The 24276-nt window shown below is 43.3% G+C and overlaps 1 protein-coding gene across 1 annotated transcript; it reads right to left on the minus strand.

Moving 5' to 3' along the window:
- On the minus strand, nt 1-24276 carry LOC147900626 (2-oxoglutarate (2OG) and Fe(II)-dependent oxygenase superfamily protein). Its single transcript, XM_087375811.1, has 7 exons — nt 23772-24276; nt 23514-23687; nt 8649-8741; nt 4726-4794; nt 4355-4561; nt 4123-4248; nt 1-667 (listed from the first exon to the last, which is right to left on the minus strand). Exons 1-7 carry the CDS (start codon nt 24042-24044, stop codon nt 503-505), a joined length of 1107 nt encoding a protein of 368 aa, XP_087231937.1. The 5' UTR covers nt 24045-24276; the 3' UTR covers nt 1-502.

Here is a 24276-nt window from a genome sequence, read left to right on the forward strand (position 1 = left end):
CATCAAATTTTCCATCCTTGCTCAATGTGCAAGAACGTACCTTCAAGCAATTTTCTTAGTTACACAAATCAGACATTCTCGACTCGTCAAAGACAGTGGCCTGGTGGCAGAGGTACGCGCGAAGAGTTAACGATCACTTTGACTTGAGGCACACCATAGGGTCTCACCATGGACCAAATTTAAGTCGGTGTTTGACAACATTTTTTTTACACAATATACAACTAGACAGACAACTTATAGGGACACGATTGATACTTGAGCAGCTTTGCAAGTCCCAAGTAAATTGTGTCATAGCTCTGTATTTGTTCATTGATACTGATGTTCTCAAATGTTACTCCCAATTTAATCCGCTAAATATAAACTCAGAATCCCTTTCATGGCCAAGCCTAAGCTCCTTCAAGCAAGAAGCAACACAAGATAATCGTAAAACTGACTTGATCATAGCATGCGACACTTCAGCAATCCCATTTCAATATTCAACTTTATAAAGAATATTTCAATCTCAAACATCAGAAACGTTTTTCAGTTGTCCTTTTAGATTGATCATAGCAAGTTCTGCCTCCACATAATCTCCAGCACACATTAATGGATATTTGTGAGCATCCGGAGCACTAGCAAAATGACCAAGTGGCTGCAGGATTGCATCTGATGCAACATGTCCGAAAACCTGAAAAGGCGGCAGCATAACAGAAGTCCATGATCAAAAGGAGACATTGCATAATGCAGCATTAAATTTGCAAACCTCTGCATGAATGTGTTACTCCGCTTAGAAAACTACATCCAGAAAACACAGATCCATGAAAAGCCTCTTGTTCCCAAAATCAAGAGTCATTACCATTAAACTTGAGTATTCATTTCATCGGTCTTGAAACCAAAAACTTCAACATGCATAGTGGAGACTACATGCCATGCCATTTGCATTGCTCAGTACTCTAGGTTAGCTGGAGGTGTGAAGATAGGTCAAGTCAGTGTTTGTGTACGCCCCAAGGGAAGAGGAAAGAGGGGGGATGGGGGGATTTGAGATATGGGAAGCAAGTCACTTTTTAACCCTCTACAAAAAAGCATTCATACAATTAGACACCAACACATATGCTGACCCTTTATCTGTCTTGAAGAAAAGTCCAGACCAGACTCAGCCATGAATGACTGCAAACGAACTTCCACCCCACTCTCATTGTGCAAACTGCACTACATTTTCAACAATACATCACAGAAAAGATAGCTAGTGTACTTCAAATGCTGGAACTGCTGCTCCATCCCAAGGTCGAAACTAAGCAAAACTAAAAGTTTGCAGCTCAGTCACTGGTGCATAAACCTTCAAGAGATGCCACATGAATGTAGAGAAGACAACCAACCTCAATCTCTTATTATGATCAAGTAGATAAATTCCAAAAACAACTAGAGACAATTGAGTCACCAATGCAAGCTCTTAAAGATGGGACTGTCCCATCCCGAAATTTAGGAGAGGAGGAAGCAGACATAAAAAGAATGTAAGTGGTCATTTCAGAGCCCATGGACCACGCCCATCCCTGCAAAGAGAAGAGGAGCAGGCAAACTCACAGTCAATGAGGATGCCTATCAACCACCATATATAATGAAAGGAGGGGAATTGTCACAGGGACGTGAATTTCATGTGTAGCTAACCCCGTGGCTACTACCATGGTCTTTGGCCAAGGGGACTGGCCGAGAGGAAGCACCCACTTCCTAGAAGTCCCTAGTCCAATTCTCAGTGCACCCACTAGGCCCAAATGCTAGGCTAGGGCTAGAAAGAGGGGTCTAAAGGTTGGGCCCAAGGAAAAGCCAACATTTCATTGGTTAGGAGGGTTAGGACTTTAATGTGGGGGGCAAACCAACTGTTTCATTGGTTTGGAGGGTTAGAGCATTAATGAGGGGCCATGTGGCCATCATCCTTGCATGCTTCTTTTCCCCTTCACCCTCCTACACGTTTTTCGAGGTGTATTCATGCTTGTACAGCTGATTTTCATCCTCCCCAAGGTGCAAGCACCTTGGATTTTTATGTTGCACATTCTCCAAGGTGCTTGTAAGCTGATTTGCTGTACTCTCTTGCATTTATTGCTGCTTTGAAGCTGGCACACATCCCAAGGTCCTTTCCAACTGCTGTACGGATGATTCCAGCAGCTGTACAGCCTACTTGCATGCATGCCGAGGTGCTTTGCTGTTGTCTGGGCCTGGCACGCACCCTGAGGCAGGTGATTAAGACTGTTTGCTGCATCTCTTCTTCCGTACAGACCTGTACGGACAGCCCGTACAGCTGTATGGGGCTGTACTTTTGACGAATTTGCTGCTGCTGCATGGTTCCTGGAGCCAGTTGTTGCTGATTGGGCGCTTCTGCACGCACCTGGTGATCTCTGCCCTAGCAAAATAGCCCTTTGCTTCTTCATTGGCCTCTGCCCCTTCAGCCTTGCTCTTCTCAGTTTCTCCATCTCTCTCTTTTTTCCTGCCTCGAAGCCATCTGTGCTTTGCTGGGGGCCTCGACAGAGGATAGGTGCAAGGGCAGAGCTCGCTCCTCGTCCACGGACAGTAGGTACAGAAGTTTGGTTTCCTTTTTGGTTTGCATTTGCTATCTTGGAGGCTTGTTGCTGTGCATTTTTTTGTTTCGAGTTCTTTCTGGGCCCAACAGGCTGTATAAGATACCCAGTCACAGAGGGTATGCCTGTTTAGTGTCAGGGAGACAGTTTGGTTGCAGTTCTATGCCTTGAGGCTATCTGAGCACTTCTAGGGAATTGCATTGATGCCTTGTCACAATCAGGTGTCACAGTTGTTGATAAATGCCTTAGTTTTGACCCTGGCACTTAGGTACAAGTGGTGCACTGGAATTGGATGCATGCAGAGGCCAAGTGTTGGCTCTGGTTGAGGAAAATGCAGTACAAAGGTGCACCCTTGTTGTAAAGCAGAATTCCACTTTTAAATAATTAAATAAATACCGAAAGGGGCATCAAAGTGTTTGGGGCCAGTGTGGTGTCTCGTGTTTGGTTCCTTTTGAGCAGGGGTACTCTAGCCTCTATTCAGTTTCTTTTTCAAAGTTGTTTCTAAGTGGTTTTGTGATTAATGAAGTGGTTGAAAGATATGCAATGTGGCTGTAAATGACGTGGATGCTAAGTTAGTTACAGTTTACTGCCCTTTAGTTAACTGAAGGCCGGTTTCAGGAATAGTCATCATTTGGTATATAGAATAATAGATGACTAGATCATTGTGGTGATTACAGCTGGGTGGGTCACTAGATTGGCAACATGGTGGTTTTCAGATATCTCATAGGTATATGCATGTGCCACCTATTATCAGGCCATTAGGTGCGTATCGTGATACATACTGTCCTGGAGATTGGGATTCCAGACAATCCATTACAAGATATGGTTTCTAGCTGATATCACAGCTAGATCTAGATTAGGTCTTGAGATGCCCATCTAGGGCTGTGCATATCAGTCCATGTATGGACTGCTTTGGTGCCCCATTAACGGCTGAACTGTTCAGTCCACATGGGACTGTTTTATGGCTCTCATCGGCTTGTTTATGAGGCCCATGAGGGCTCTTAAGCAAGGCATGGGGCCCTGCGAGGATAGTATGCATCCAACATGGGATATGAACTGAACCAATCCGGGTCAGCCGCTGACAGATACTGACAGCTTGGTCTGGGCCCCATTTCAGGTCGGATGGATTTGGGGGCAGGCTGCCTAACCATTGTCTGGATAAAGGGGCTCATCACCTCTTACCCCATTGTTCCCCATTGAAGCCTCTGAGTAATGCATGCAGGCACTTGGCCTATCAGTTTCCAGCATTGGCTGGCAGATAATAGGCAACATTTGGGTGCACACTTGGGCAGTGTTGTGTATCTTCAGCCCACCTCTTTCGTGGAACTTAGATTGGTCCTTTTGGCTGTGTTTTCTGATGTGCATTATCAGATCCGAGTTTCTACTTTATGCACTTGTGAATTGTGTAATTGAAGAGAGTTGTGAGATCCACACCATCCATATTCCACCATAATGAGTGGCATCTAGTCGCTGTCCTTATGTCTGACCGCCTAAACAGTTTGCAGTAGTTGGAATTGTACAAAATAAAACTTCACAATCACATTTTCTAATCAACCAAAGAGAGAGAACTTACTGTTGAAGAGACTCTCCATAAGCATTTCCCAGCTAACACAGAAGATTGAATAGCATCCAAGGTCCTCTTGCTCACTACGACCTCATGCATTCCAGCAGTGCAAACCCCACCTGTGAGCCATTCAAGCTAACAAAGAAACAACCGTTACAAAAAGAAGAATTTAAAGACTGTTTTTTCCATGAGGATTAAACTTCAGATTCAGTAGCAGGAGTAAAAAAACATGTTTATTAACCTGCTTGCCAGCTTGAATGAGAAGACAACCAGGAGGTACACTGACTTCCAATTTCCGTCCACTTTTCACCCAAATGAAAAGGCCTGGAAACCTACTGCGCCCATGAATGGTAAGAAAGTTCAGATCATAATGATACCCAGCAAGTATAGTACCTTCTTTACCATCCTTTTGAAGATCACTCCCTGTAGGAGCAAGCAAATGAGGTCCCTGCCATCTTTAAGAAGAAAATTTCAGCGCACATAGATAGACAACTCTGTTTGGCAAATTGCATGCACACTAGTAGGACACTATAAAAATAATCCAAGAAAACAGATAGGCTGATAAAAATATCCTCAATACGTATAAGCAAAAGTGCCGATGTGGCACAATACCTGAAACATCAAGGAAGTAAAAGCTCCAGGTTGAAGGCCAAAACCAATCGCTGCCATCTCTGCAACAACCTGACCAAACAATTACATGCATTAATGAAGAAATTTGTACTCTATTCATGTCCATATAGAAACCAGAATAATTGTACTGTAGCTCACAGGGCTATTCACCAACAACAAACAACCAGTGCATTGAGTATGAAGCTGGTAAGTCGCAGGCTTGGCAAAATCCTTCATTACCCAAACAATCATTCTGTTATGCTAGTCTAGGGTTTTCCAACACTGAAGCTATCACCCTGTATGTTTCCAATTATATATTGCATGATTGACCAGTCTCCTTTTGACTAAAAATTATTCATGATGGAAGCACAAACATCCACTTAAGTTAGATTAGTGTAAACAACAATTGTAGTGATGTGAATGAGTGCAACTCATCTCAGGTAAGTAGCTTTGTACTTCTACAACCAATCAATCATATTCACCCTGTGTTCTCTCTGTTGACATGTATATTGATGCCTCAAATGGCATCAAGCACTAGGACTACCATGATATTCATATATGATACGACGTCTCATATCGAATGTCCAAGGTACACAAACCTTACCCTTTCTGAATGGACCTCTCTAATTTTACTACCAATAGGGGTGTTCCCACCTCGAACTTCATCGCATATATGTTTAAAGAAATCATCTTCGGGTAAAACGCTCCTAAAAGAGTCATACACATCTGAATGGATCTCAATGAAGTAAATTTGATTCACACTAACAATTCTGCTCAAGGCATCAGCTAATCCTATTGGTAAATCCTTTTCAATAACAAATCTCGAAGTCAAATTCTTGCATAAGCTTGATCACCAGGCCTTCCTACCCCTTAGTCTAGAGTACTGCAAAAAGACTTCTAAGAAAAGTTATCCACATAGATCACAAAATAAGAGCCATACAGATGATATTTCCAGTTTTCAATATCTGAATAATGTCATACAACTCTTTATCATGTGTTGGTCACTTATACTACGGCTCAGTTAGCTTTTTACTTCAAAAGCTACTAAACTGCCATCCTGGAACATTTCTAGACGAAATTGGCATCCCTTAACAAATGGTTTAGTAAGATTCACAATGTGTAGCATGGGAGCTGATGTAGTGTCACGTTTCAATTGCTTGAAACAATTTATCAAGCTCCTCTATCCATACAATGGACATGTACTTATTGCACTTCCCTTTCTCCGCCCCTTTAGACGAATTGGACAAGGTTAATGCTAACTTAGAAGAATTCCACATAAAGGTCTGGAAGAAATTGATAAATACTAGAAAGTATTCAACCTTTGTAATCATTCTTGACACGTGTTTCTGACTTGGTCAAACTCAATGCCGATACCATATACAAAAACCATAGGGGAATTCATGCTTCAAGAACTCATGTTTGCTCTCGTTTACGAAGAGCTCCTCTTTTGGAAGTTTGGACAGCACTCTCTAAATATCCTGTCCATGCTCTAAAAGCAACTTGCTTTAAATCAAGATGTCATCAAGAAAGAACACAAGAAACTTTTCTAGATATGGACAAAAGAGACCCGTTCATCATCCACTGGAAAGTTATTAGCACATTAGTGAGTTCAATTGAAGCTCATAATGACCAAATTGTGTACAAAACGAAGTCTTATGGCATCTTCCTCATATATCCTTATCTAGTAATAGCTCGTTGATCTTTGTAAAAAACTTAGCCCCCTAGAGACAATCAATGAGATCATCCATCAAAGGTAATGGATAATTTGATCTTGAGAGTCGGTTTATTTAGGCTCTTACAGTCTACACATAAATGATAGACATGTCTTTCTTCATAACCAACAATGCTAGTGCACCCACAGTGACTTACGCTTCGCACCTAAGCAAGTCGGGCAAATCTTGAAGTTGCCGGATTTCATATTCCTCAGTCGAACTAGTCCTTTGGCTGCCTCAACACAAATTGTGCACCAGGCACAAGTTCAATCTTAGACCCATGGGACGTTTCTTTGAAAACAAATCTTGAATACCCAGACATAGTTAAGCCTCAATTCATTCCAAGTACTCCAACAAATCAACCCAATCGCCTCAAAGACTTGGGTATAAATCTTTACCAGTTGATTCTTATCATAGAAATACCGAGCAACGGGTATCCATCTCCACATTGCTCTCCCATCATTGCAGCATCAATGTGGACAGCCAATTGAGGAAATCACGGTTAAACACTTTTACAGTGTTTTGGGACATCAAATATATTTTCATCACTATCGCATGCAAGAAACAGTTTGTATGTGTGTTTATCAGAATATTACAAAACATTATTATTAAAAGACAGTTCAGGTTCCTCCACATACCAGAAAGCATCACACTCACCTTATTGCAAATACATGAAATGTTTCCAAAGAGGAACCAAAATATTCTCATTTTGCATACATGAATTCAAATTACTATGTGACGCATTTTAATCATAGGCCCACAAATATCTCCATGATTCAAATAGTCAATATGTACAAGGGGCCTCCATCTCCTGCCAGCTATGTAGCACCATGTTATGGCTACTAGGAACCACAGGAATGTTCAATCTCTGTATAAGAGATGCGTCAAATTCAATAAAAGTCATCAAATAGGGGGGGATTTTCTTCAAGTAAAGTAAAAGCAGTACACATTTTAATATGCTTTTTATGAATAGCCTAAAACTCTATGGCTTTGTGGCATGATAGGGGAGGTAGCACTGACAAAAATTCACGATAGGCAGCAGTATATGAAGCAATTCATCTTCAAAGATATAGCACAAGAGGGTATAGTCCATCCTGATTGTAACCATACATTGCTTTGGCCAAGGATCCTATAGATCATTCCAAGAGAGTGCAGTCCCTACTACATGTGACAATCAATCATGCATTGCTTTGGCCAAGTATCATCTGGATCATGCCAAGACTTAGCACGTTAATATCGCACTTCATCCATCAAAATGTGGAAAGAAGGTCCCAACAATCTAGTATTCTACGACGATGATCCAACAGGCATTTTACCAAGCGATCCAACAGACATTTTACCAAGGCTTCACCAAAGGAAAATGTTTTCCTACGCAAGCATCTGCTTGATGTACATGATAACTTGTTTCTTCATAGGGGAACTGATGATGCAGGACACCATCTCTCATAATCAAGTCAGATCTCTTAACAATTTTGCGTTGTGGGGGGGCTGTTGACCTTATGGTCCATGGATTGGATAATTGCCTCATGGGTCGTACATTGAGTTTACATTAGGTTACAACATTCTTCATGGATTGAATAATGTCCTCCTAGAGCATATGTAGGGTTCGAATCTAGAATCTGACTCCATATCAACTAGAGTGTCTAGGTCCTCCATACGGTAGTGCAATCAGAATTTCTAGGTCCTCCATAGGGAAGTGCTATCAGGATTTCTTGTATTTCATAGTGTGTAGAATTTATTTCACCTTTCTCCAATGTTCTGTGTTTCAAACTTCAGAATAGTCGGTCCCTAAATGTTTGGAGTGTAAAGCTCGTGATGAGAACTTTCCAAGAATGCCATTACAGTCGTGTACCATTTGTAACGGTCAGGCTATTGACAAAAAGTTACATGATATGATTACATACAGACATTGACTTACAGTCGTGTACCATTTGTAACGGTCAGGCTATTGACAAAAAGTTACATGATATGATTACATACAGACATTGACTTTGCATAGATTAGCATAAAAATACTCGCAGTAAAGTAAATGGTACCAAGAAATCATACGCATGCATCAGCTGTTGAGACATGACACATGTTTCTTTCTCTTGATTAACTGTACGTATAAAGATGGAGTACAAAATCCTAGCACGCGCTGTTTGGTGGGTAATGATTGATGAGTACAAACTTATACTATAACCATATAGAGACGTTTGTTTGATGCTGGCAAACCTCTACTGCTGCTATCATCTTGGACCCCCATCCATCCATTATATCTACCCAGTCTGGGAAACCCTGTGGCACCACAGGCTCTGCATTCAATTCCTGTGAGCAAGCAACAAACAACAGTCACGGACAGCAATGAAATATCATTAGTAAAAAACACATATTCCAGAAAGAAAGTATTTTTCCATTGTTCTTGAGACACTAAGAGCATTGGTTTGTGAGGGTATTGGATTCCTCTCCTCAGTTCCTTTGCCTTTTCAGAAACTTCAGACTCCCATACCGTTCAAATCTATGGTTCTGTATGCTTGTCAATGTGCTTTACATTTCCTCTTATACAACATCATCTTGGAACTCAGCCAGCTAATAATTCTGAATTATGACAATACAAATTTTAAACAGACAGGTAATGAAATGAATTATTATTGTCCTCGGGAGACCTACAGGACAACCCAGAAGAGATTACAATCTCACTTCCTTGAAGCTGTGCTCTTACCAGCTACGTTCAATCCTTCTGTACTGAAAGTTCCTGAAGCTATGAAACAGCACCACTCGGCCAGCTGAAAATGGTAAAAAAGGATGAACCACAAGCTAAGCAGACTGTAAAGGAAATGGGAGATTATATTTTATTTTGCCCTTAGGATGCCCATCGGATCTACAAAACAGCCAAAGGGAAAAGTTGCAAGTTCAATTACTTGAAGCCGTTTTATTTACCTGCTCGAATCTCTATAGTACTGACTTAAAAGATCGAACCTGTCCCCAATCTTCTCATACATTCTTCAACCCTTACAGCTTGCATAGCCTATCACCCTTGTCAATGTTTTTGATCTACCAGCCTGGCCTTGTTGTAGAGGCTGAGCCTTATTCTACATATCAGCTGCCTCACCTTGGATGTAGCTTTGCTCTCCATACATAAGCATTAGGTTGAATTCTGTCCTATAAAAAGACATCAATTCCCTAGGATATGCCAAAGCCTGTCCAATGTCTTTTGCTAAATCAAATCTCTTATTGCAACTCCGTTCTCGAGAAAGTTTATGAACACGTCCAACGTCTTTTGCTGAAACAATACTCTTATTGCTACTTCTTTCTATAAGACATTCTATATCACCAATTCGAGGCCCAACTATATGTATGCTGAGACAGCTTAACCTGCTGCCATCGAAGGATAATCAGCCTCCATTGTCTGATTCAAAAGACATGACAATGGCCTTGTCTGTATTCACCTTCATGATTGAACTTTTACAGAATGCTTCCGGGAACAAATCAGACCACTGTCTGATTATCTGATTTTACAGCTTCCTGGAATTATGGGGCATAACGACTGCTGATATCGTAGAAGATATGGGTTAAATCAGGAAATTAGTAACGCAGAAAATGCTACACAAACTATGGCAAGACCTGGGGACAAAAATGCAGTTTTAAAAACAGTAAATTAATCTGATGGACAGATATGAAATGCCAAAATACCTCGGGGAGGATGTATCAGATTCAATGTTCAAAGGGCATCTATCTACAAAATAAGGACCACCTCACACGACGGAGAGGTGGAGAGGGGCAGGTTGGCAAGACTCAGGATCCCAATCCACTCCTAAAGGAAGCTACCTAAAGGAAGTCTTGGAAAATCGCAACAAAGTGCAGAAAAGTTAGCTAAGCAAGTACTCACGACACAGCAAGCTTTGTAAAGGTTTCTTTCACTAGCATTAGTTAATAGTGGTCACCAGTCCCATAGATCCTAAAGGGTCTTGAGAGGACTTTAATACAATCATATCATATCATCTATCTATCAGACACGGAGTGGGCTCATGTGGAGCAACTACAAGTTCTTATGCTATCACGGATGATTTGCAGTAAGCCGTCAGTTCCTCACCAAATCATTAAGGCCGAGTTTGGATCTTCATCATTACAGCTCAATGCAGCATTTCAGGTCATTACCTACTTGTATCCAGTCAGGGCATATGGAGATCACACCTCTAGATGCAGCAAATTACCGTGGTTAGCATTGTCCTCCTCCATGGCGCTATCTGAGGCAGGCACCAGAAATGCTGGTATGCACACTTAGTCATATAGACTTCCTCCCTTTTAGTACAGCATTGATGCGCCGTTTTCCCCACTCCGGTATTATGAGGTCAACTAGGTTATACGCAAGGATCTTCTGCAGCTGCACACATTCCCGACCCAAATGAGCTACCACACGGATTCACTTACCCCATTCATTGAGGATCTCTGTTGGGCAATTTCGGGTCTCTTCACATAGACTCCACATTGAGAGTGGTTGGGCAGAGGGTCGACCTAGGGAGAGACACAAATGCACTCTGTGCGGCCTACAGGAGGTTAAGTCAGAGGAACATTTCATCTTCAAGTGCCCAGATTACTATGAGATCAGAGGACAATTTTATTGTCTATTCAAAGATAGCTCCAGGTATTTATCCCGATTTCTCTCTTCTCCAAATCAGAGGTGCCTGGCCACATTCATTCATGAGGCAGTTAGGCATCGGGAGCACCTACTCCAATCTCAAAGACAAGAGGAGCGTACCCTGGCGGACTCTTCTCAAAGCACGATTACGGAGTTCTTCTAGCCAGACCACATAGACTCCCCCCTATAGGTCCTAGGCATGATCGGGATCCAAAGCCAGTGACACGGCAGATCAAGCGGAGGGTTGATGCACATATTACACTTGGGGACATTCCCTCCATGTTCAAAGTGGGAGCGTGAATGACAGGGGTGACTGTCGCCCTAGGAGACAATGTAGGATTGCATCCACAAAGGTACGGCAACATTCTATTTCTGATTTCATCCTATCACTCCCTCGCTCCTGAGGAGGGAGGGAGGGACACAGTGACCTTGGAGCACATTTTACTTTTACTTTGTATCTTGATGACAATCGCTCTGATGATGATGATGGTGATACTGTAGAGTGTAGAGGACTCCTATTTTGATATGACTATGTAGGATATAGTTTTTGCTTTTGCATGGTGTAGATGCTCGATTAGTAGCTCGAAGCTTCCAAGTCTTGGGCAGCTCTAGTTGAAAAGCGACTTCATTTATGGACTCACTACCTCTGAATGGTCCATAATACCTAGGAGACAACTTTGGGTATACTTTCTCTTTTCCTTTCATCTTTATGAGCAGTACTTTTTCAAACTTTAGTAACACCCACTCTCCTTCTTGAAGATTCATCTCCCTCCGGTGCTTGTCTGTTGCCTTCTTTTGCTTTTATTGAGATCTTTCAATTGTTGTCCGAACTTAAGAGACAGTTGGATCTAAGTCTCAGACATACTGGGAAGCTGCAAATATCTCGTCCTTTGTTTTGAGGATAGGTGGCATAATCACTTTTCCATAAATAACTTCAAATGGGGCTTTTCCTGTGGAGCTATGAACAGTGTTATTGTATGCAAATTCCACGAGAGAAATACACTTTTTCCATTCAACCTTTTGCTCAGAAGCATAACACTTCAGAAGATCCAATACCGTGGAATTGGCATTCTCACCTTGTTCGTCTGATTGAGGATGAAAAGAAGATGAAAAGTCCAACTTCGTCCCCATATTATCAAATAATGCTCTCCAAAATAAACTAGTCATCCTCGGTCTCGATCACTAACAATCGACTTAGGCATCCCATGGTGCTTGAAGATCTGGGCCAAAAACAATCTGCCCATGAGGTCTGCCTTAATAGTTTTTCTTACTGGAATGAAATGGGCCTACTTGATGAACTTGTCCATGATGGTCCATATCCAATCATTCCCATATCTGGATCTAGGAAGATCAAAGATGAAATCCATCGCAATACTTTCCCATGGTCCTTGCGGTATGGGCAGCGGCATGAGAAGTCTTGGGGTCTTGTGCCTATCATACTTTTATCTTTTTGCACGTAAGACATTCGATTACAAACTTATGAATGTCTTTCCGCATCCCTCGCCAAAAGAAATCTCTCAAAATCGCCTGTGTATTAGACAAAATACCTCGATGCCCTGCATAAGGAGAGCCGACAATACGATGCCGAGCGAGGGGAAACCACACACAACACAGAGAGTGACCAGAGCACATACTCGAGGTTCGACCTATCTCAACTCTCCAGAGATGAGGCATCACTCTTGACATAGCCCATCAGATCTAGGGATCAAGCTGCCTGCACAAAACTCAAGACTATAGAGCTGACCTTGCAAAGTGACAACCCGCATAGAAGAATCCCAAGCATAGAGATCTCCAACTAGGCCAACACTTCAGAAGCACTTCTCAAGGTTTGGACCGCCGGAGATACCTCCTTAATAAACTTCTGCACCAACACCGAGCATGCCTTAGAATCACAATCCTCTCAATCTCGCAGTTCCTCAAGAGAAGCCTCCTCCTAGTCAAGTTTGTCCTCCTTGCTCATACATGGGAGTGCCATGGATCTGCTCAAAGCATTCACACACTTGTGTGGCAAGTTGGATGAACAGCCTTGATGAAAGAGAGGGTGCATGGGATAGAAGAAGAGATAGGAAGGGTGGTTGGGGAAAGAGAGAAGGGAGGCTAGATGGGAATGTAGGAAGGAAGAAGAGATTGCTACGACACATTCTTCAGAAAATTTCAGAAACCCTACAGTGCATGCCTACAACAGCCTTCTCTAGATAGTCAACAATGTCCCGGATAACCATTCCCTCAGATCACCTTCAACTGTGGTTCACCTTCTTCCCGAGCTATCCACGCTACCCTATATTGTGCAATCACCACACAATCAAGACACAAACGACGGTTTCATCCATGAACGATGCAATTAAGTGTGGGTGGAATTGTTAGAAATTACCCAACAAAGGGTACGCACAGCGGAAGACTGATAGTATTGCCTAGGAGCTCACATAGTGTGGTGTGGGGTGTGGAATCACAGACTTCTTAACTTAATGTGCATAGATGTGCAAGCCAGTAAATAGACAACGCTCAGAAACAAATATAGAAGCAACTCTTTATATTTCCATCCGTCCACAAAGTAGGACGGGATACAATACCAAAAGGTTCTCCTACTAGATGTCAAGCACTTCTAGATCTCTGAGCCCGCGTGCTCCACCTCGAGCATATGTAGACTCTCCATCTAGAGTGTTCTTCTCCACCTTACTGCCTGTGAATCAGCCTAGGTGGGCAGCACCTTGCTGAGCTAGGTCTGCAACTCTCCAGCCTCTATGTCCTCCTGGATGTACTGCTGGTCTGCTGCTCCTTCTGCTCCCTGAAGTGCTGCTCCAGAAGATATGATCACAACACCTTGCTGCCCTAGAAGACAGCCAAGGTCCAGCCTCTAGGGAACTCAGTCTGCAGCACACCTTCCACTCTCCTTCACCCCTAGTGTGAGGCCCAAGGGAGTGGCTTCTGGCTGCTCCTGTCTGCTCCTGTTCTTGCTGGATAGTTGGATGTGAAATGAGGCCCAGGGCCTCTCCTTTTATAAGGCTCAAGGCCCCCTTGAACCATCCGACCAGCCAGCCCTAAATGGGCCGACTGGCTGGTCTGTTTGGGCCGACCAGTCTGCCCCCCCCCCCCAGTCTGTAAAACCGACCTGGTTGGGGCTTTTCTTCAGACCCTATATAAGAGCCCTAGCTAGGCCCTTTTGGGCTGCTGCTAGGCTGCCCTTTTGTTGCTGTTGGAGAATGGCCTATCCCTCAGACTGTGAAACAACTTCGTTCTTTCCTAGGATTTACGGTATTTCTACGGAAGTCTGTGCGTGATTATTCACACATCACGGCACCCCTGACAAACATATTGAAAGGTCGTGGACGCAAGTCTACCCAGCCGATCTCTTGGAATGATGCATTGAACGAGGCTTTTGAAACCTTGAAGTTTTCTATCAAGGAAGCACCCGTTCTTGCATTACCCGATCCTACCCGGCCTTATGTTTTAAAGGCCGATGCAAGTGATTTTGCGATTGGGGCAGGTCTATTCCAAGAGGGCAGACCTGTAGCTTTTGAGAGTAAGAAGCTAGACGACACCCAATATCGTTGGCCCATACTAGAAAAAGAACTCTATGCAATAGTGTATGCCCTGAAGGTTTGGAGACACTACTTGTATGGTTCGAAGTTTCTTGTATTGACCGATCATCAGTCAATCAAGTATGTGTGTTATGGGTCTGACTTGAGGGGACGGAAAGCTAGATGGGCAGAATTAATGCAAGATTTTGATTTTGAAATACGTTATCGCAAGGGTTTGTTGAATAGTGTGGCGGATGCCTTAAGTCGAGTCAAGTTTATAAATGCTATGTCATTTACGGAAATATCCTCAGACCTATTTCAATCCTTGAGAGGGCTTTGCGCAACTAATAGTCATTTCAGTTCTTATTGGCAGATAATCTAGGATGGGAGCTCCATGGTTGACCAGGACTCAGGGATTGTGCCACCTACGGTACAGGCGGTGGGCGGTCAGTGGATGATTAGGAACGGCTTGCTGTTCCGGAATGGAAAGATTTGTGTGCCTGATGTTCTAGAACTTCGATCCAAGATTCTCTCGGAGTGTCATGATGCTCCTAGTGCTGGACATCCGGGTATACATCGGACTCTGTCTCTTGTGAAGCATACCTTTTATTGGCCTAAGATGCATGCATTTGTGATAGGTTGTCGGGTTTGTCAGGTTACTAAGGCAGAACGCCTTAGAACCGCGGGATTATTACAGCCATTGCAGATTTCCAGGTAATAAATGGGAAAGTATTTCCATGGATTTTATTACTGGTTTGCCTTGAACGCGCAAGGGTCATGACTCCATCTGGGTCATAGTTTAAGCTGTATGGTTTGCCCTCTGACATAGTCAGTGACAGGGACTCAAAGTTTACAAGTAACTTTTGGACACTTGTTTTTGAGAAGTTAGAAACTACTCTAAGTATGAGTTTCTCAAATCATGCACAATCCGATGGCAGTACAGAGAAGGTCAACCAATTGGTTGAAGATATGCTTCGGGCATATGTTTCTAAGAGACAGTCTTCATGGGAAGATTATCTACCTATGATAGAATTTGCTTATAACAGTGCAAAGCATTCGAGTACTGGTTACAGTCCTTTTATGCTTATGTACGGGTTTCAACCTAAGTCACCAGTTATGGTTGGGTTAAAGGGAATCCAAAATGATGCTGCAAAGACCTTCTTGCAAGACATGCAGGAAATGTTGCAGTTTGCTAAGGAGTCTATTAGAAGTGCCCAAGATAGGGACAGATTTTATGCTAATAGACATCGTTCACCTAGAGAGTTCTCTGAAGGAACGATGGAATCCAAAAGCCTTAGTACTGGTTTGGTTCCGAAGTTATCCCCCAGATACTGTGGTCCGTTCAAGGTTATTAAAAGAATTGGACCAGTTGCATATCGACTAGAATTGCCTCCTGATGTTAAAGTACATCCAATATTTCATGTCAGTAGACTAAAAGAGTATTGGGTGCGGATGATCAACTTGTTTCTCCTCAAGAAACAATAGAAGTTACAGATTTGACTTTTATTCCACACGAACATGAGTGTATTCTTGAATTTCGTGAAAGACAAATTCGTAATAAAACTATCACGGAATACAAGATCAAGTGGAAGGATCGTGTTGAGGAGGATGCAACATGGGAGACATTACAGAACCTCCAGAGGACATTCCCAAGTTTTTTAGCGAACTCAGGAGTGAGTTCTTAGAGGAGGGGAAGTATGTCATGTGCACGGATGGGTATCCGACGTGTACTAGGGTCTCCCCTAACCCTAGGGCTAGCCACTAGCAACCCATGGTTAGCCAAGGATGTAACAAGTCTCCAAGCTTACCATAGTAGAAACATTTTTTCTTTTTGTGGATTCCACCATCTAAAGATTGCTCTCTATCTCAAGAATTTGTCAACTTTCTCCTTGTATATGCTCTTGCCGGGCTTACCCTTACCCTTGACCTTGCCTTACTAGATGCAACGAAGGCCTTGTCATCATCTCCAAATATAGTTCACAACAGACTCCTCATGCTGTTAGAACTATTGGCATATTCTAGGCAGTGACCAATGTAATCCATAAGTGAGTTAGGGGCACTTTTCCCTCACTAGGGGTTTTCCTTCCTAACCACAGCTAGTGGGTTAGTGTGGTTTTGTCACTTAGACAAAACCACCTCCACAATCGTAGTTCTTTCATCTTATCTATTCCAGCTTTGACGTTTTGCTCTCTGCTCCCTTGCCATCTTCTCTTGCTCTCATTTTCTACATTTGGTATTAGAGCAACTAAGCTCCTGCCTTCAACTTCAACTCTCTTGCCCAAGCTCCCGATTTAGCCATAGTACGACTACCGTACAAACATACCGCCTACACGTGCAAAGCGGTGCATCAGTCTGCTCGTCCGTACTGCATCAGCCCGTACTCGTCTGATGTCTATCTGTACATTGTACGAATTTTTGTAATAGTTTGCAAGCGACGTACCAGTTTGTAGTGTAGTGCACGCATCCGTACGTTGTTTCGCCGTACATGCACCAGCAATCAGCCATCATTCCGTACAACTGCCAATCCGTACAACTACGCTCCTCTAACTCGTCTGTACTGTGTATGGATTCCGTACCTACAAGCATGCATTTCCGTACTTGCACTATCGCCAGTGCCGTACACCGTACCAACTGTACGGACAACAATCCGTACAGGTCTTCAATACCTGCAAGGTGTATCTTCCGTACATTGCACGTAGCTCCAATCCTCAGCCGTACGGGCTTCAGTACCAACGTCGACGTACATCCGTAAAGCAGTCCATACTGCTTGTTTTGACATCTGCAAGACTCAACCTGTTTTGAAGCTGTTTGCTGCAGGCTTCATTTCACATTTGGTATTGCAAAGTGCATTGCAGTTGCCTTGCACTTCAGTTTGCATTGTAGGTGAAATTTGATGCCATTCTAGCAAAAAATTTTGGGGCATTTTGTGTTCGTAGGTTGTCATTGCAATTAGTTTGCAGGATTTGCTGCAAAAATTGGGGCTTTTGCAGGCAACATGCAATTTTAGTGACGTTTGGGGCTTTTAGTCAATTTGCCCTCTTTCAGTTGCAATTTCTTGCTGGAATTTGGGGCTTTTGCATTTTGGATGCAATCTGGCAATGGACATGTAATTTGGGAGTTTTGCAGGCAATTTGGGACTCAGTTTGAGTCACATTGTAGACATTTGTCAATTTTTGCAGACAGATTTTGCAGATTTTGGGCATTTGTATAGGATTCTGGAGCATTTTAAAGCCTTTGATAGGCTGTGACAACAAGTTGTCATTTTGGGTAGATTTTTTTCAGACTTTGGTTGTGCATCTTTCATCCCAAGAAGAAATTCCACTTGTCAAGTTTGCTGCAATTTTTGAGTTGTCTGGCAGATAAGGCTCAAAACAACCCCAATGAGGTTTTTGGTATCCTCACTCACGAGGATAAGTTGGACGGCACCAACTACTCCCTATGGAGTTTTATGGTTCGCAACATCTTAGTTGGCAAACATCTTTGGGATTATGTCAACGGAGATGAGACAAGGCCAGACACTGTGGTAGCACCTCAAACTCCTCAACAAGGTGGAGGACATGGTAGAGGTCAAGGTGCAGGACAAGTGATAGGAGCAGCACTGCTACCTCGGTGGCTCCCACACCGGAACAGAAAAGGTGGGATTCACATGATGCACAAGCTCTTTCAGTCATTTCCCTTTCTGTCAAAAGGTTTATCATTCCTCACATTTAGTCATCCAAGACCTCGAAGGCAGCTTGGGATATTTTAGAAAGCATGTTTGCAGCCTGCCCGAGTCTCATTCCTGAAGAGAGAGCTATCTCACACACATATGGATGAGGGTGATTCCATGAATACTCACCTCACCAAGCTTCAGAATTTGAGGGAACAATTGCTGAATATAGATGAGATCATTCTTGATTCAAAGATGATTACCACCACTTTGAATTCTCTTCCTGAGTCATATCTCGGTTTTCATACCTTGCTAAATTGGTCATTGAGGGGAGGTGCCAATCCTCTCTTTTCACGAGTTGGTAGGACTCTTGTTGCAGGAAGAGCAAACCACGAAGAACATGGCCACATGGGCTGGCGAGCATGCCATGCTTTCAAAATTCAGGCCCAAACGGAAAGGGCAGCAAAAGCAACATGCAAATCAGCCTACACATCAGCATAAAGCTGATTCCGGACAGCCCTCTTACAAGGCTTAAGTTGATGCAGAGAAACCAAAGAGGAAGGGTATTTGTCACTACTACAAGAAGCCAGGACACTAGAAGAGAATAGCAAAGAAAAAGAAAAAGGATTCGGGTATGGCTGTCTCAGATGCATCAGCCCCTAATGCACATGAAGGAGCAGATGTTACAGCCAACTTTGTGGAAAAGGATTATGCCTTTTTGTCTTGCATTTCAGATTTTCATGTAGCTGGTCCAGATACCAGTATTTTGATAGTGGTGCATCCAAGCACATCACTTCCAGGAAGAGTCTTTTTGCATCACTGCATGCACCACCCGCAGGGAAGAGGGTGACTTGTGCAAACAATTCTTCTTATTCAGTGTGTGGAGTGGGTGATATTATACTTACCTCCACGGATGGGACAGATTTCAGAATTTCTAATGCTCTTTATGTGCCTGGTATCAAGAAGAATTTACTTTCAAGGTCCTCGCCCAATCGAGGAGGATTTCAGGTTGTCTTTGATGATGCTAAGTGTGCAATCCGAGACAAAGAACATGATTATGCTTTTCTGTTGTCTGGCACTTTGTATCAGGGTCTTTTTCAGCTTGATGTTTATGAGAAAAGATCCGATCTTGCACTTGCAATAGGCACTTCCACTGCTGCCATGCAAAATGCGGAGTTATGGCATGCCAAATATGGACACATGAGCTATGGCAACTTGATGACACTTCAGAAGCATGCTATGGTTAATGCATTGCCTCCTTTGGAGTCACCTCCTCCTCATGCCTATGAAGGATGCATCCTCGGTAAGATGCATAGATTTTCCTTGAAAAAGGATGGTGCAGTACGAGCTACTCGCAAATTACAGCTCATACATAGTGATGTCTGTGGTCCCATGAGGACACCTGCTTTTAGTCACACTTATAGATGACTACACAAATTATACTTGGGTCTATGGCTTGAAGAAAAAATCAGCTGTGTTTATGCATTTCAAACACTTTGTGGCCATGGTTGAAAATGAGATAGGACTCAAGGTGCAGACACTTCGCACTGACAGAGTATATGTCTCATGAATTTGAGGCATTTTTTAAGGAAAAAGGCATCACACATCAGCTTACAGTGAGGCGTACTCCTCTGCAAAATGACAAAGCTGAGTGTAAAAATAGAACTCTCGTGATGGATAGATGAATGCTCACTAGCAAGAAGTTGCCTCACAAATTTTGGCTCAAAGGCCTCATGTGTGCCAATTATGTTTTGAATCGGGCTCCCACAAAGGCTTTGAAGACAATCACTCCCTATGAGGCTTGGCATGGGGGAACGCCTTCAGTGGATCATTTTCATGTTTTTGGATGTGTTGCATATGCCGACGTGCTTGTGGAGTTTCGACATAAGTTGTCAAATAAGGCACTAAAGTGTATCTTTGTTGGGTATAGTGCACAAAGCAAAGGCTATCGTCTCTACAATCCTGCTACACGCAAGATTTTTGTAAGTAGAGATGTAATTTTTTCGGAGAATTCAGCTCATACACATGCTGAATTCACTATTCTAGGTTCTTCATATGATGTTTTTGACGGGTTGCTTCCTAATGCTTTTGGTTCCCCAGCTGATGCTCATGAGCAACCTCCACCTGCTCCACATGCCCCGATTCAGCCACATGCTGATTTTGTTCCTCCACAAGCGGTGGATGATGTTGTCAGGCAAGAGATTCAAGAAATACATGCAGCAAAAACAGTTCTGAACTGGTTGCTACGGACTCTCAAGGAGAGTAGACTTGAGGCACCTTTGCCTGGCAAGACTCATGGTACAGTAAGGCACGCAAGGGGGGGCTCTTTCTATTGAATCAGCTTATGCAAGTACTCTTCTTGATGAAGAAGAACCTGAAACTTTTGAAGAAGCCAAGGATGATGTGCACTGGATGAATACCATGCACAATGAATTGCAGTCCATTGAGAAATATCAGACTTGGGATGTTGTGGATTTACCACCTAGAAAACATGCCATTGGTACCAAATGGGTTTTCAAAGTGAAAAGGCAGCCAGATGGGTCTATTGATAGGTGCAAGGCATGGCTAGTTGCCAAAGGCTATGCTCAGAAAAAGGGCATAGATTATGAGGAGACTTTTGCTCCTACATCCCGGATGACCACCATCAGATCAGTTATTGCCATGGTTGCAACTTTTGTTTGAAATGTCCATCAGTTGGACATAAAAACAGCTTTCCTTCATGGGGACTTACAAGAAGAGGTTTATGTCAAACAACCTCCTGGCTTTGAACTTGCGGGCAATGCACTTCAAGTTTGCAAGCTGAATAAAGCTTTATGTGGACTGAAACAAGCCCCATGTGCATGGTATGCCAAGATTGATGCCTCCCTGGCAAGTAATGGGTTACACAATAGTCCCAGTGAAAGCACCCTCTACATCAAGAAGGATGGGGAGGATATTTTGGTCATCATTCTTTATGTAGATGACATGCAGCTCACGGGGTCGAATGAGGAAATAATTGCATATTTCAAGGTTGAATTAAAAGCTGAATTTGACAAGATAGATTTGGGCATGTTAAATTTCTATTTGGGGATCCAGTTCGTGCAAGACAAGCATGGCATTGTTATGTCTCAATCCAAGTATGTGCAAAAACTATTGGATAGGTTCAACATGCAAGATTGTAAGCCTACAGCCACTCCAATGGAGCCAGGGCTGAAGCTTACCATGTATGATACAGGTGAATCAGTGGATGCCACACTTTACAGCCAGGCTGTTGGGTCCCTCATTTATTTGTGCAATACACGGCCCAATGTTTAGTATGCAATATCTCAGGTGAGCAGGTATATACACAACCCAAAGACAGCACATTGGCAGGCTGTAAAACGCATCTTCCGTTACTTGCAAGGCACAAAGTCTTATGGCTCGATGTTTCCCAGGGGGGGTGACTTGCAGATGCATGCTTACGGTGACTTAGATTGGGCTGGAGACTATGACACTAGGCAGTCCACACGTGGTAATTGTTTCTTTTTGGGCAAAGCTTGCATTTCTTGGCTGAGCAAGAAACAATCTACTGTGGCTACTTCCTCATGTGAAGCTGAGTACAAGTTAGCTTTCACAGCGACAATCAAATGTGTTTGGCTACGTCGTTTGTTTACTGATCTTCATCTCTTATTGGAGGGTCCTTCTCCAATTCTCACTGATAGTCAGAGTGCTACAGCAGTGGCAAAGAATCCTGTGTTTCACGCTCGCACGAAGCACATTGAGGTTCATTATCATTATGTCAGAGAGAAGTTGCATGCTGGGGAGGTCAATATGATCTATGTGTCAACACATGACAATGTTTAGACATCTTCACCAAAGCATTTCCACGTGAGAAGTTTGAGGCATTTCGCAGTGCCCTAAACTTATCTCCTTTTGGTGATTGATCACTTCCCTATACATCATCACATTGGCACTGCAGGGGAATTATTGGCATATTCTAGGCAATGACCAATGTAATCCATAAGTGACTTAGGGGCACTTTTCCCTCACTAAAGATTTTTCCCCCTAACCACAACTAGTGGGTTAGTATGGTTTTGTCACTTAGACAAAACCATCTCCACACTTGTAGTTCTTTCATCTTGTCTATTCCAGCTTTGACGTTTTGCTCTCTGCTCCCTTGCCATCTTCTCTTGCTCTCATTTTCTACACTTGTACCAACATAGCCCCCATTTCTTCGCGGTCAGTGACATGAAGCTCTTTGAAGTATGTTCAAAAGGAGCACCATTGCATAAGTGTCCACATTCTGACCAACTGCCAATAATTGGTCCCCGACTACGTTCAACTTGGTGAGATCATTATGCAAGGACTAACCCTATGCCATCATCACGGTGAAGATTCCTTCAAAAGGTGAAGGGTCCTCATCTAACTATTAGTCACATGTGTATCCTTGTCCAAGCTTAGAAGGCCGTCTCTACAAGATGAATGTAAGGGATCATATTGCATCAACCGTCCTTCCCATGATTATGGACAATGCCTTGGAAATCATTGTCCCACTTTTTTGACCTCGATCAGGTCTGCATGTGCTACTATCTAGCTCGTGGCAGCCACAACAACCTTGAGCTTCTCCAACCCTCCTACGCTGGGATCCAGATCTGCCATGTGTCAGCCAGATCTTCTGCCCACAAGGCAGCCTACTTACTGTCATATAACAGCCAAACCAGGGCCCAATAGTGAGCCAAAATGTGGCAGTCCTTTGTCAACTCCACACCCTAATCTAAGCTGCATGCAATGCCCACGTCTAATCTAAGTTGCATGCAATGCTGACCTCTCTCACGCCCTAATCTAAGCTGCATGCAATGTCCACGTCTTATCCCAAAATGGATCCACTAGGCAGCAAGCTCGTTTGTCGCCCTCGTATGGGGGCAACCATGCATTGGGTGCCAACACTTAGGATAAAAACTTGTGCAAAGGTGTTTACAAACGAGGGATGACACTTTTTTACTTTTGTCCGGTAGATTTTTATACCTTTTATCCCCTGGTCACGACCCTTTCTTGCCCCAATGAAATTTGTAAAGGGTAGTGAAAATTGTAGCTTTTAGATCATATCAGTCCCAAAACAATATGTAGTAAAAGTATCTTACGTTTGGGGCATTGGGATGGACTTACTTTATCGCACCGTCAGAGGTGTTAAAGGAGTTGACTGAGGTTGCAAAAATCTTAAAGGTGTTGACTAACGCAAAAAACAACCTTCATAGGGCGGGAAAATACAGCAAGCATGTAATGATATTTTGTAACTAGTACAACCCCATCATAAGATCTGCTCATTAGAAGCTTACCTGAAATCTAGTTTCAGCCGGCCGTGATCCTATCCTCCACATGTACCGCCACTTAAGGTCCGGTCCCGTGGGTATTAAAGGCCGAGAATCCTCGGGTAGTTCCAACGCCTGTCTTTCCATAGCCTTATCCAATGCGCTACGAGGAACCTCTACTCCTCCAGGTGTAACCCCTACCTAAGTAAAACCGCTAATTAAGGAAGTTCTGCTTCAATCTGCTGCAATCATAAAAGGCGGGAGCCAAAAAGATGTTGGAAAGACCTGGTAATGCAAGTGCGGACGCTCCTGTTCCTTCTTGAAATCGTCAGAAGTCTGGAAAAAGCTCTCCATCATGTCAAGAAATCTATCATTGACTTCCGCTCGACAGCGAGGATCTCGAATGACAAGCGCCCCCATGTCTCGAAGGCAATCGGAAACACTCTGGCAGATCTGTCGAACGTCATCGTGGCACGGCTCAGAAGCAACGTCAACGGGGCTCTCATAACGCCCAGAAAATCGAAGGTAAGGCTCCAGATCTATGACTGGGAGCTCCATGTCTGGTCGCAAAGGTTTGTGTGTGAGCGCAAGTGCCGTGAAGCGTTCATGCAGGTGCTTTGCTTCTGGTCTTCGTTTCCGTAAGGCGCTTTTCCATTGTTCAAGGAGCGAGGCCAGGGCTTTTGGGAGAATGCAATTTCTCAGTCTCGGGGATGTTGCGTATGGGTAATAAGCAACTCATGAAAATGTTGCGTATGGGCGATTGATTGAAAAAGTGGCGGACCATATTAGT

This window comes from Dipteris shenzhenensis, chromosome 6 (genome assembly GCF_047967505.1).
Source record: "Dipteris shenzhenensis isolate YYH24624 ecotype China chromosome 6, Dip_SZ_1.0, whole genome shotgun sequence".
NCBI classification, from domain to species: Eukaryota; Viridiplantae; Streptophyta; class Polypodiopsida; order Gleicheniales; family Dipteridaceae; genus Dipteris; species Dipteris shenzhenensis.

Excerpts from the sequence above, each read along its gene's own strand:
- LOC147900626 (XM_087375811.1), bottom strand. The coding sequence starts at position 24,044 with ATGGAGCTCCCAGTCATAGATCTGGAGCCTTACCTTCGATTTTCTGGG. Across the intron at positions 23,688-23,771 it reads GTCCGCACTTGCATTACCAG|GTAGGGGTTACACCTGGAGG; the intron begins GTCTTTCCAACA and ends GGTTTTACTTAG. Across the intron at positions 4,562-4,725 it reads TTACTTCCTTGATGTTTCAG|GGACCTCATTTGCTTGCTCC; the intron begins GTATTGTGCCAC and ends TAAAGATGGCAG.